This window comes from Oryctolagus cuniculus, chromosome 12 (genome assembly GCF_964237555.1).
Source record: "Oryctolagus cuniculus chromosome 12, mOryCun1.1, whole genome shotgun sequence".
NCBI lineage: Eukaryota > Metazoa > Chordata > Mammalia > Lagomorpha > Leporidae > Oryctolagus > Oryctolagus cuniculus.
Window position 1 is genome coordinate 9,388,874 of NC_091443.1, and position 12,324 is coordinate 9,401,197.

Genomic DNA, 12,324 nt, shown 5'->3' on the forward strand with positions numbered 1-12,324 from the left:
TCCCCTGGTGCTTTTCCCATACCATTAGCAGAGAGCTGGATTGGCAGTGTGGCAGCCAGGACTGGAACTGGAGCTTACGGGGGTGCCATTGTCTCCGGTGGCGGTGGCTTTATGTGCTTTGCCACCGTACCAGCCCCCAGTTTGATTTTTGTGGTTTCTGCGGAAAGGACTGACCGTTACCTCTGTTTACTTCATAATCAGAGAATAAGAGCTAATTCATATCCTTTCTCTGTCCTGTCCTCCTCTCTGTGACACTGTTAGGTGGGATGTTGAGCACTACAGACCTCACAATGCCGAATGGAGCTGGAGGCAGCCCAGTGGGTAAGTGACTTTTCTTTCACTTTGTAGGCACCTATGATACCTGAGATAAAAAAAATGTTTTCTCTGAAACAAGGGCTTTTACCAGATTTCCTTCAGAGGATTACTTTAATAGCTAACGTTTTTTCCACAGCGCTCCTATTTGCTTATACTTTGACCTCAAGTTCAGTTACTCATTCATTCAATAAATGTTACCACCTCCATACCACACATTATTCTTCTCTGTAGACTAAATTGCCTTAATGCAACATTAACATCAAGACATTTTCTTAAGGAGAAACTTTCTGTGTTTCCTGTCCTCACCAAAGTTAGACTATTAGCAAACTGCTATATCTAGAGATACAAACAGAATTGAGAGATTTGTCTTAAGTTTCAGCTTTGGTGGTAATATATTTAAAACACTCAGGCTTTGTCACAGTTGCAGACAAATAGGTTGTTGCTCTTAGGAACTTCTCAAGATGTAGCAGTTTAAACACATGTCTCAGTTTAAACACATGTCTTCCCAGTCCTGAAGTACCAGTAAACATAGATTGTGATGTTAACATTACAAAAGCATGGCATAGATGTCAACGAAGTTATGAAAGTGAACTGTAGCCTTTTTGGTTTTCATCACTGTAAGTCATCTTGGCCTCTGTAGTATGTGATCATCATTAATTACCATCATAGTTATATGAAAACAAGGGCAAGAATTCCTGCCTTGCTCAGATATAGCATGTTCCTTAGAGATATCTGGAAACAGATCACTTATAGGGAAGAATTCCCAACCATATATTCTACTCATTAATTCCACAAAAATACCAGGAGCTTCTGCCTTAAGAAAACTATGGAGGGGCCGGCGCCGCGGCTCACTTGGTTAATCCTCCTCCTGCAGCGCCAGCATCCCATCTGGGCGCTGGTTCTGTCCCAGTTGCTCCTCTTCCGGTCCAGCTCTCTGCTGTGGCCTGGGAAGGCAAGTGGAGGATGGCCCAGGTGCTTGGGCCCTGCACCCACATGGGAGACTAAGAGGAGGCACTTGGCTCCTGGCTTCGGATCGGCGCAGTGCCGGCTGTCGCGGCCATTTGGGGAAGGAACCAACAGATGTAAGACCTTTTTCTCTGTCTCTCTCTCACTGTCTAACTCTGCCTGTCTAATTAAAAAAAAAAAAAAGAAAGAAAAGAAAACTATGGAGGCCAGTGCTGTGGCATAGTAGGTTAAGCATCTGCCTTAACCTACTATACCTACTATGGGTGCTGGTATCCCATGAGGTTGCCAGTTCACATCCCGGCTGCTCCACTTCCGATCCAGCTCCCTGCTAATGTACCTGGGAAAGCAACAGGATGGCCCAAGTGCTTGGGCCCCTGTACCCACATGGAAAATCCAGAAGAAGCTCCTGGCTTCAGATCAGCCCAGCTAAGGCTTTTGTAGCCATTTGGGGAGTGAACCAGCAGATGGAAGGCCTTTCTGTGTCTCCCTCGCTCTGCCTGTAACTCTGCCTCTCAAGTAAATAAATCTTTAAAAAAAAAAAAAGGCTATGGAGATGATTGATTGACTTAATCATAAATGATGAAGTCAATGAACAATAAGACATCAGTGAATGAAATAAGTTATGAAATTCATAGAGACATAAAGTAGGACTAAATGCCTAATTCATACCTGTCACTATTCATGCTGTTTTAAAAGAAATCAACAGATAAAATCTATCATTGTATCTTATTTAACAGTTAACTGGAAAATACATAGAGGTTTTATTAATTATAGATTAGAGCTGCTACTCTTTTATCTAATTTTCTAAAGTTTATTTTCTTTTAACTATTTTAGTTTTTGCCTGTCCACATATCATTTTATGTATATTTTCCCATATGGTCCCTTAACTCCAATGAAATTACAAGTTCAGGGCCCACCAGGAATTGGGAGGGCCAGATATACTTCTCTCACATTGAACTGAGACCACAAAAGGCTGGGCTCTAAATGAATCAGAGGGAAATCGTTCCTCTTAGTTGCCACTTCTGATAATTACATCATCCCATTTCTTGACATTAGCTTGTGGGGTTCTGTTAGTTGGGGCCCCAGGAGGACTGGGAAGGCAAATCATCTCTAGCAGAGTAAGAATTAAACACCATCTCGGGACTTACTATTTCTGCTTGGCACAACGAAACTAGCTAGGTACACTCAGAAGCCTAAAACGTAAATGAAGACCTGCAGTAGAAGTGCATGATAGAAGCAATTTCCCAGGAGATCCAGAATTTGAAGGCACAGACTTTAGTTGTAACATAACATGGTTTACCGTGTTCAAGGAGATAAAGAAAGTATTGAGAATTTTGACAGTCAACCAGAAACTCTAAAAATGGAAATTTTAGACAAAAAAATGTAACATTAAGAACTTAACATGGATTTAGTAACATATTAGACAGTGAAAATAAGAGAATTCATAAACTAAAAGATAAGAAAATAATCCAAGATTTTGGAGACACAAAAGGATGGAAAATTAGAAAGAAGGGTGAAACATAGAGTATACGGTTAGAGGGTCTAAAATTAGATTGGAGTCACAAGAGGCCAAGACAGAGAGAACTGAGTGGAAGCAACATTTGAAGACATAATTATGGTTTTGCAGACCTCACAGAAAACAAGCCACAGGTTCAAGGAAGCTCTGCCAAATCCACATAATATATAGATAATGCTGTACTATGAGAAATTGTAAACTGTTAAGAGCAGAAGGCTAAGAAAAACTGAGCTAAGCCTGTATCTCAGGAAATTATAAACAAACAGCAAGTTAAACCTAAAGTAAGTACAAACAAAGTGCAAGGATAAAAGCAGAAATTACTGAAGTAGAAAAATATAGAGTTAAAAATGATTCCTTATAAAATCTAATGCAATTAAATATATTTCCATCAACATTCAATTCAAAGTGTTTTCTAATTTCTATTATAATTTATTTGACTTAGAAGTGTTTTGGAAGTGTATTTCTTTTTTTAAAGATTTGTTGTGTTTATTTGAAAGGCAGAGTGAGAGAAGAGGAGAGACGATTTTCCATGTGCTGGTTCATTGCCTACATAGCCATCATGGTGGAGGCCAGGCCAAAGCTAAGAGCCTAGAGTTCCATCTGGGTCTCCCTCATGGGTGTCAGGGACCTAAGTACTTGGGCCATTGTCTGTTGCCTTCTCAGGCACAGTAGCAGGGAATTGCATCAGAAGCTGGGCAGTTGGGACTGGAACCGGCACTCCAATGTGGAATGCCAGTGCCGTGGGCAGCAGCCTAACCTCTGGGCTGCACACTGGCCCCAGCAGTGTATTTCTTAATTCCAAATATCCAGTTTTCTTTAAGATACTGTTTTCTAGCTGAATTGTTTTATTACTAATTACCTTGCTGGGATTAAATTACCAGAAATGTCCTGTTACTTTTTTTATGATTCAACATGTATATCAGTTTTGCCTGTGTTCTTTGTGTAATGGAAAAGAATGCTTATTTGTCGTATAAACATGGATTTCTACTTCTAATTGTCTTAAGATTTTATATATAATATGCATAATAACTTAGTATATTAGTCTTGGTTTAGAAGGTTCTGGTAGGCCAGTTCTAGAGAGTTTCAATTTATCTTTAAACCGTATCAGTTTTTACTGATATTGTTAGGAAAAGCATTGAATAAACTCAGGATAAAAAAATATTAAATAAGAAATAAAGTAAAGTAAAATAAAGATTGATTAATTTGCCTGTGTTAAAATTATAAAATTTCATTCATTAAAAGCATCATAAATAGTTGCTTTTTGAAACACCCTAGAGGGCTTTTCAATGAAGAATACCTACTGACCAACAAGAAAAAGAAAACCCCAATTTTTTTTTTTTTTTTTTTTTTTGACAGGCAGCGTGGACAGTGAGAGAGAGAAACAGAGAGAAAGGTCTTCCTATTTGCTGTTGGTTCACCCTCCAATGGCCGCCACGGCTGGCGTGCTGCGGCTGGCGCACCGCACTGATCCGAAGGCAGGAGCCAGGTGCTTCCTCCTAGTCTCCCATGGGGTGCAGAGCCCAAGTACTTGGGCCATCTTCCACTGCCTTCCCAGGCCACAGCAGAGAGCTGGCCTGGAAGAGGGACAGAATGCGGCGCCCCGACCAGGACTAGAACCCGGTGTACCGGCTTCACTAGGTGGAGGATTATTAGACTATTGAGCCGTGGCGCTGGCCAGGAAACCCCAATTTTTAAAATAGGCGTAAGAACACACTCACAAAGGCACTTCAAGAAGAAGATATCTACCTGTCTAATAAATTTGAGAAGATGCTTATTTTCAGTCTTTTAAATGCAAAATTAGGGGCTGGCATTATGGCATAGTATGTTCAGTGCTACCTGTGATGCCAGCATCCCATAAGGGCACAGGTTCCTGACCCGGCTGCTCTGCTCTACTTCCCATCCAGCTCCCTGCTAATGCACCTGGGAAAGCCATGGAAGATGGCCCAAGTGCTTGGGCCCCTGCACCTACATGGAAGACCTGGAAAAAGCTCCTGGCTTCTGGCTTCAGCTTGGCCTGGCTCTAGTCATTGGGTACATTTGGGGAGTGAACCAGTGGATGGAGAATTGATCTCTCTTGTCTATCCCACTCTCTCTCTTACTGGCTTTCAAATAAATAAAAAATAAACCTTTAAGTAAATGCAAAATTAAAACCACACAGAGTTACTGTACAACTGTAAGAATGGCTAAAATGAAATAGATAGGGGCTAATGCTATGGTGCAGGAGGTTAAAGCCCTGGCCTGAAGTGCCGGCATCACATATGGGCACCAGTTCTAGTCCTGGCTGATGCTCTTCCAATCCAGCTTTCTGTTATGGCCTATAAAAGCAGTAGAAGATGGTCCAAGTCATTGGGCCCCCGCGTCCATGTGGGAGACCCGGAAGAAGCTCCTGGCTCATGACTTCAGATCAGCTAAGCTCTAGCCATTGCAGCCATTTGGGGAGTGAACCAGCAGATGGAAGACTTCTCTCTGTCTCCACCTCTCTCTGTAACTGTTTCAAATAAATAAAATAAACCTTTTTAAAAAATGAAATCGATAATATCAAAGTATTGAGAAAGCCATGGAAAAAAATCTTCTACACTGATGATAGGAATATGAATTGTTGCAACCATTTTGGCATTATCTACTGATGTTGCAGGTGTACATGTTCAGTGGGCCAGTATTTTGAATCATTTGCTGTAGAAAAATACAAGTATGCACCTTGAGTACAAAGAAATATGTTAAAGAATGTACACAACATTATTTGTTACAACCAACATTTCCATCAACAAGAGAATGGATAAGTAAATAATGCTACGTTCATGTCAAAGAGTACTATCCAGCAATGACAATAAAGAAACTGCCTAATTAACATGGATGCAAATACTGAATGGTTGTCTCTACATAAAGTCTGGAAAGCAGGCAAATAAAACAATGGAGTTGAGGATGCTTATGTAGATAGAGTACAAAACTATAAAGAAAACCAAGAAGTTAATGTAGAAGTCATGCTACTGCTCAGGTGGGACTCTGGTCGTGTTTTGGGGCCTAATTATGGAGATTCCTGGCATTCTGGGAATAGTTTTTTCTTGATCTGACTGGTAGTAATATGGATCATTTTATGACAAATCCTTGACTTACATGTTTTTGTTTCGTGCATTTTCTGTACATGCATTATTAGCAATAAGAAAGTTTAAAAATTTATACAGTACACTAAATATAATAAGAAAACTACAGCCACAGATATGAAGACAGTTAAAATTATAAGAGAATGTAATTTGCATTGTATTATTATTTATACTAGTAATTCCAGTATCTTGAGAGAGAACCATTGTGGACAACTCATACTCACAGAAAGACTCAGCACTCAACATCCTTTTTGAGTGTTTATAGACATTGTTGTCTACATGTGGCAGTACCTGTCGTGGAGATCAGGAAACAAGCCAGTTCAGACCAGCAAGCCACGGATGACAAAAAGGAAGTCTGGAAAGACTCTGGGTCCTCAGTGTTGGGCGACTGAAGCAACCATCTGCCCCCAGTTGTCTTAATGTGAGATAATCAGTTTTCCTCATAGAAAAACAAAATGATGAAAGAGATTAGTAATCCTTCACCTGGTTCACTCCCTAAATGCCCACAATGGCCAGACCTGGGCCAGATTAAAGCCAAGAGCCAAGAACTCAGTTTAGGTCTCCCATGTAGGTGGCAGGGACCCAACTACTCACTGCAGCACATTGCCAGGAAGCTGGAGTCAGGAGCTGGACAGGGCAGTGAAACCAGATATTCAGGTATGGGACTGCTGGCATTTCATCCAGGATCTTAACATCTGGGCTACCCACCCAGCTGTCTTCATTCTTAAGAGAAAAAATAAGAAAATATATAAACAACAGGGATATATTTAATAAATAGATGAATATTTAGTTATGTCTAAATATATAATTAAAAAAGAAACCAGACTTGTTGGTATTTTAAGGATTGAAAAGAACATGCATCATTGGTAGTAAAAATGAAGTTCAAATCAAAATAGCAAAACAAATTATCAGTTATTTATTAATTCACAATTAGCACCACTTTTTATGACATGTAGTGCTGATGAAGCCGTAATGAGCTCAATAACAGGCTTTCTGGAAAGGTTTTGGCAAGATGTTTCAGTATTTATAAAAATTTTTTTATAAATAATTCCATTTTCTGAGAATCCCATTTTCTGGGAATTCCTAAAGAAGTAAATTGGAGGACCTGGAGCTGTGGCTCACTTGGCTAATCCTCCACCTGCAGCGCCGGCATCTCATATGGGTGCCGATTCTAGTCCCGGTTGCTCCTCTTTCAGTCCAGCTCTCTGCTGTGGCCTGAGATAGCAGTGGAGGATGGCCCAGGTGCTTGGGCCCTGCACCCACATGGGAGACCAGGAGGAAGCACCTGGCTCCTTGCTTTGGATCGGCGCAGCGCGCCGGCCGTGGCAGCCATTTGAGGGGTGAACCAATGTAAGGAAGACCTTTCTCTCTGTCTCTCACTGTCTATAACTCTACCTGTCAAATAAAAAAAAGATAAGGGAAGTGAAAAAAAAAAAAAAGACATAGTGACTTGTTTCATGAGGTGATGTGGCAAAGTCTGGTAATTGTCACCTACTTTGCATCCTCCAAATCGTTTTTTGGGAAATAAAGATTATTTTAAAAAGTAAATTAGAATATATAAGGTTGATTGCAACTTTATTTATAGTAATGAATAATAGGAAGACATCAACAATTTCAACAGTATGAAAATTCAGTAAATAAAATTGGAATTCCTTTTTAGATGTGATTTTAAACTCTGCCAAAAATACGTACATGAAAGGTTTGAAGGAGGGATGAAATCCAAACCAATTATAGCAGGATGATGGGAATATGTTTTTCCCTCTCTTCCAGTTCCTGCACTTGCTGTGATGCTGTATTGACATGATGCCCCTAAAGTATAACATTATCATTGCAGTAAATTAAAACATTTCTCTATTTTCTCCATGTTACTTGATATTTTTTTGCATTCCTTTTATGATATTATCTGTGCAAATCAAACCTTACAGCTTTGTGTTTTTTTTTTTGGGGGGGTGGATAGGCAGAGTTAGACAGTGAGAGAGAGAGAAAGGTCTTCCTTTTTTCCGTTGGTTCACCCCCCAAATGGCTGCTACGGCCGGCACACTGCGCCGATCCGAAGCCAGGAGCCAGGTGCTTCCTCCTGGTCTCCCATGCAGGTGCAGGGCCCAAGCACTTGGGCCATCCTCCACTGCACTCCTGGGCCATAGCAGAGAGCTGGACCGGAAGAGGAGCAACTGGGACAGAATCCTGCGCCCAGACCAGGACTTGAACCCCAAGTGCCGGCGCCGCAGGTGGAGGATTAGCCAAGTGAACTGTGGCGCCGGCCATACCTTACAGCTTTATACAGGTTGTAAGTTGTATGGATCATTTATACTGGTAATCTGCTTTTTTGACCATGATTTACTAGATATATTTCTCTACTGAAAGTTTGCATTTAATACTCATTTTATGCAGTAGTTCAGATTACTTTGAGGATGCCTTTTAACTTATTTTAACTTTATAAATCATAAAGTAAAATCTTAGCAACTTCACTTTTATAAAACATGTTAAGAAAAAGGAAAATATATATTGAACTAGAAATGGAAAGGCTCAAGAAGCTCTTGGAACTGTTTAGAGTTTAATGAAGGTTAAAAAAGGATTTGCATTGTAAGCATAGCAGTCATAGTTAAAACAGGAGACAGATAAGTGGAAAGGCACTAAGAAAGTACAAGCAAAGCTCGATGGCGCTGTGCAGGTGGGGTGGTGCTAGTGGAGGAAGACAGTAGGATGCGTTTAAAACAGGTTGTGTGCAGATGACAGAAGGTATCTAGGGGCAAGTGGGCACCTGGTGGTTGAACATGGGTTCAAGATTAGGGGAGACAGAGCAGAAATCTAGTTTTAAGAGTCATTCACATTGAAGCCGTGCATGTGTCAACTCATGGTTTACAAGCAGGTAGGAAGTCTCTGAAATAGGAGAAGCACTGCTGCCTCTTGAGTGCTGCCTGCCTTGGGGAGGCTGAGAGAACACACTATTCAGGAAGCGGCAGCAGGATCCCACGGGTTTTATCTGTTTGGATTGTGAATTCTTTTTTTTTTTTTTTTTTTTTTTTTTTTTGACAGGCAGAGTGGACAGTGAGAGAGAGAGACAGAGAGAGAAAGGTCTTCCTTTTGCCGTTGGTTCACCCTCCAATGGCCGCCTGCTGCAGCCGGCGCACCGCACTGATCCGATGGCAGGAGCCAGGATCCAGGTGCTTTTCCTGGTCTCCCATGGGGTGCAGGGCCCAAGCACCTGGGCCATCCTCCACTGCACTCCCTGGCCATAGCAGAGAGCTGGCCTGGAAGAGGGGCAACCGGGACAGAATCCGGCGCCCCAACCAGGACTAGAACCCGGTGTGCCGGCGCCGCAAGGTGGAGGATTAGCCTATTGAGCCACGGCGCCGGCCTGGATTGTGAATTCTAATGCGCAGAATCCATTCTGTCATTCAGGAATTTTCAATAATTAAGTATTTCATCAGTTATTCAAAAGCATGGCATTTTTTAGTTTCAGAAATTTCAAGTAGTTCTTTATAGAAATGACAATTTAAAAACTTAAAATACATACTTTTGCTTATCAGCAGAATATTTCTCAGATTTTATGAAAGTTTGTCAAATCAAAGTATACTTCAGAGAGTTCATGCAAATGAATTAAAATTTTTCTAGGTCCATGCATAATTTTTTCATATAAATATTTTCTACAAACTTTTAAAAGTACCTTCATACGATAAAATCTGCTCTTGGCACTTGCCCTTGGATGAGGTTTTCAGAATCCTTTGAAGTTTGCATGTCAGTTTGAACTTCTGAAGTGGACTCATAGTAAAAATATTAATGACATCATTGTCTACAAGAGTGTTATTAAGGACAGAGAGTACTTGCATTATTTCAGTTTGATGTGATTTATATTCTGAAATTGGATCTAGACTGATAGAACTGAATGACTTCCCTTGTGACTGTAGGACTGTAATTGAGATAAATTTGTTAAGTTTCTCGAGGCGTTGATATACAGTTTGTGTGCATTTGTACCCCATTTGTATTAGGGTATTAAATTACTATGAAAACTGAAAACACAATAATAATCATAATAAACTGGGTTTATTCATTTAAAGTAAATATTTTAATTCCTAAATGTGTAAGCTGTAGCAGGATGAGTTATTTTCTGAAAGCATCTGCCTCAAAAGTCTGTCTCAACAGTACCTTCATCTGTGTCATAAAAATGGTACCGGAAGCAGGGATGGCACAGTACCTTACTACATTCAGTAGCAAAATAGCAAGTCATGCATGTGAGGTTCTGGCTTCCTCTTGGCAAGTTACCAAATGGTTACATCATCCTGTAATCATTATCTGCTGCAGACTGACCTTACCCTAAGAAATATTGTGCTTTTAGATCGACTTTCACTCTTTTAATTTGATGCTCACGGTTTCTATGGTAGCTAAGAAGTATCATAGACTTCACATGGAAAAAGAATACTCATGCGTCCTGATGATGGGTTATTTTTCAGGGGAAATACTGCTTTACCCTTGAGATTTGAGTGCAAATCAAAAAAAGAAATCTTCCAGGGGCTGGTGCTGTGGCGTAGTGGGTAAAGCCACCGCCTACGGTACCAGCATCCCATATGGGTGCCTGTTCAAGTCCTGGCTGCTCCTCTTCTGATCCAGTTCTCTGCTGTGGCCTGGGAAACCAGAAGATGGCCCAAGCACTTGGGCCCCTGCACCTGTGTGGGAAACCCGGAAGAAGCTCCTAGCTTCAGATCGGCTCCGTTCCAGCCGTTACGGCTATTTAGGGAGTGAACCAATGGATTGAAGACCTCTCTGTCTCTCCGTCTGACTGTAACTCTACCTCTCAAATAAATAACTGAAGTCTTTAAAAAAAATCTTTCTTCCTCATATTGCTATGCAATATGAAGTTTCTGATAAATCTTCCTATTTCTGCATACAGTTATTGCATACCTGGTTGGTACCTCTTGATGTCCGAGCAGTGACCTCTGCCCAGCTCCTGGATGAGCTTTCCTCCACAGAAGGTGGCCTAGGGAAGAGGGGGAGCTTCTCACAGCACTGCTTTCTGAAGTTTGACAGGATGCAGGAACTTGTCCTCTGGTGTTGTGAAGGGAGATTCAGTGAGAGTTAATACACACACACATCCCCTTCACAGTAATAGGAGCAGTAGGCAGGAAATGGCTTTGTAAGGGTAACTGAAATACACCAGCCCCCACAGCAAAATTAAATAAATGAATGAAAACTGGAAGGTCAGTTAGTAAAAGTTTTGGAGAAAGCAAGAGGAGCCTGAGAGAAAGGGGAGAACAAAACCACATGTGGAAGGAGTCCTGAGGTTCTGAGTGACAGCCTGGGGAGATACAGCTCCTCAGTGCCATGGCTGACCTCGCTCCTCTGTGCTTCATTGTATTTGAAAGTGTAATGGTCAGGATCCAGCAAAGTTAATTGTGTCATACTGCCAAAGCGTTAATTTTTAGTTTCTCCAATAAATAACTCACCTAAATACCTTTTCTTTCTTAAACTCTAGGTACTTTATAATCAAATAGATATATTGGAGCATCTCTTTTCTTCAGCAGCTTATCTTTACAAATATTCTTATCTCTTCCTAGTCCTATTTTTTTTTACTTTAGAGTTCATATGTATATTTATTAGTTGACGTTATTCATTATATAATAATGTTACTGAAAATGCTTTATAAACTGCTAGGTGTGACATAGATTGTAAATAGGCTTAATCATATTTCTGTTCCATTCAAGAGATTTACATAGAATTAAAATGAAAAAAATACAGTGATGTACATCCTGTTTTACTTGAAAAGCTTTTGTATTGCATTGTTCAAAAATAAGTATGTCATTTTAAAAAATGATTTATTTTATTTAAAGGGAATAGTGACAGAGAGAGGGAGAGAGATAGAGAAAGAGAGAGAGATCTTCCATCTGCTGGTTCACTCCCCAAATGGCTGCAATGGTTCAGTGTCGGGCTAGGCCAAAGCCAGGAACCTAGAACTTCATCTAGGTCTCCCATGTGGGTACCAGGGGCCCAAACACTTGGGGGCAGTACTCCACTGCCCTCCCAGGCACATTAGCAGGGATCTGGAGCAGAAACAGCAGCCAGGACTCAAACTGGTGCTCCAGTATGGGATGCTGACCTTGGAGGTAGCAGTTTAACCCACTGTACCACAACAGTAACCACCCCCCCCCCCCATCGTATTGTTTTCATTAATACATTCAGTTCTTGGAGCAAATCATTTCACTTTTCAGAATACAGTCGTCACAGAGTGAGATTATTAAGAATAATCTTAGGCCTGTGTTAAGCATACAGCTTTTTGTTAGTCCTTAACGTGATGTCTGTGTACATCTCACCTAGTGTGCACTTATTCTTGGTGATTTCTCAAGTTTTGTTTTTGCTGTCTGTGAGTAGTAAAGGGAAAAGAGCAGAACAGATAGAGCTGCCCTTTCCTTCAGTTGGGGCCTGGAGCTCTGG

The 12,324-nt window shown here is 40.9% G+C and overlaps 1 protein-coding gene across 15 annotated transcripts in view; it reads left to right on the plus strand.

Annotated features, from left to right (window-relative positions):
* The window catches only part of MEF2A (myocyte enhancer factor 2A), a 151,946-nt gene that overhangs the window by 110,565 nt on the left and 29,057 nt on the right, over positions 1 to 12,324 (plus strand). For all 15 annotated transcript variants that reach the window (XM_051822954.2, XM_051822957.2, XM_070053507.1 and 12 more), the window contains one exon: positions 262 to 321. In XM_051822954.2, coding sequence (XP_051678914.2) covers positions 262 to 321 — 60 coding nt within the window. The remainder of the gene's footprint in view (positions 1 to 261; positions 322 to 12,324) is intronic.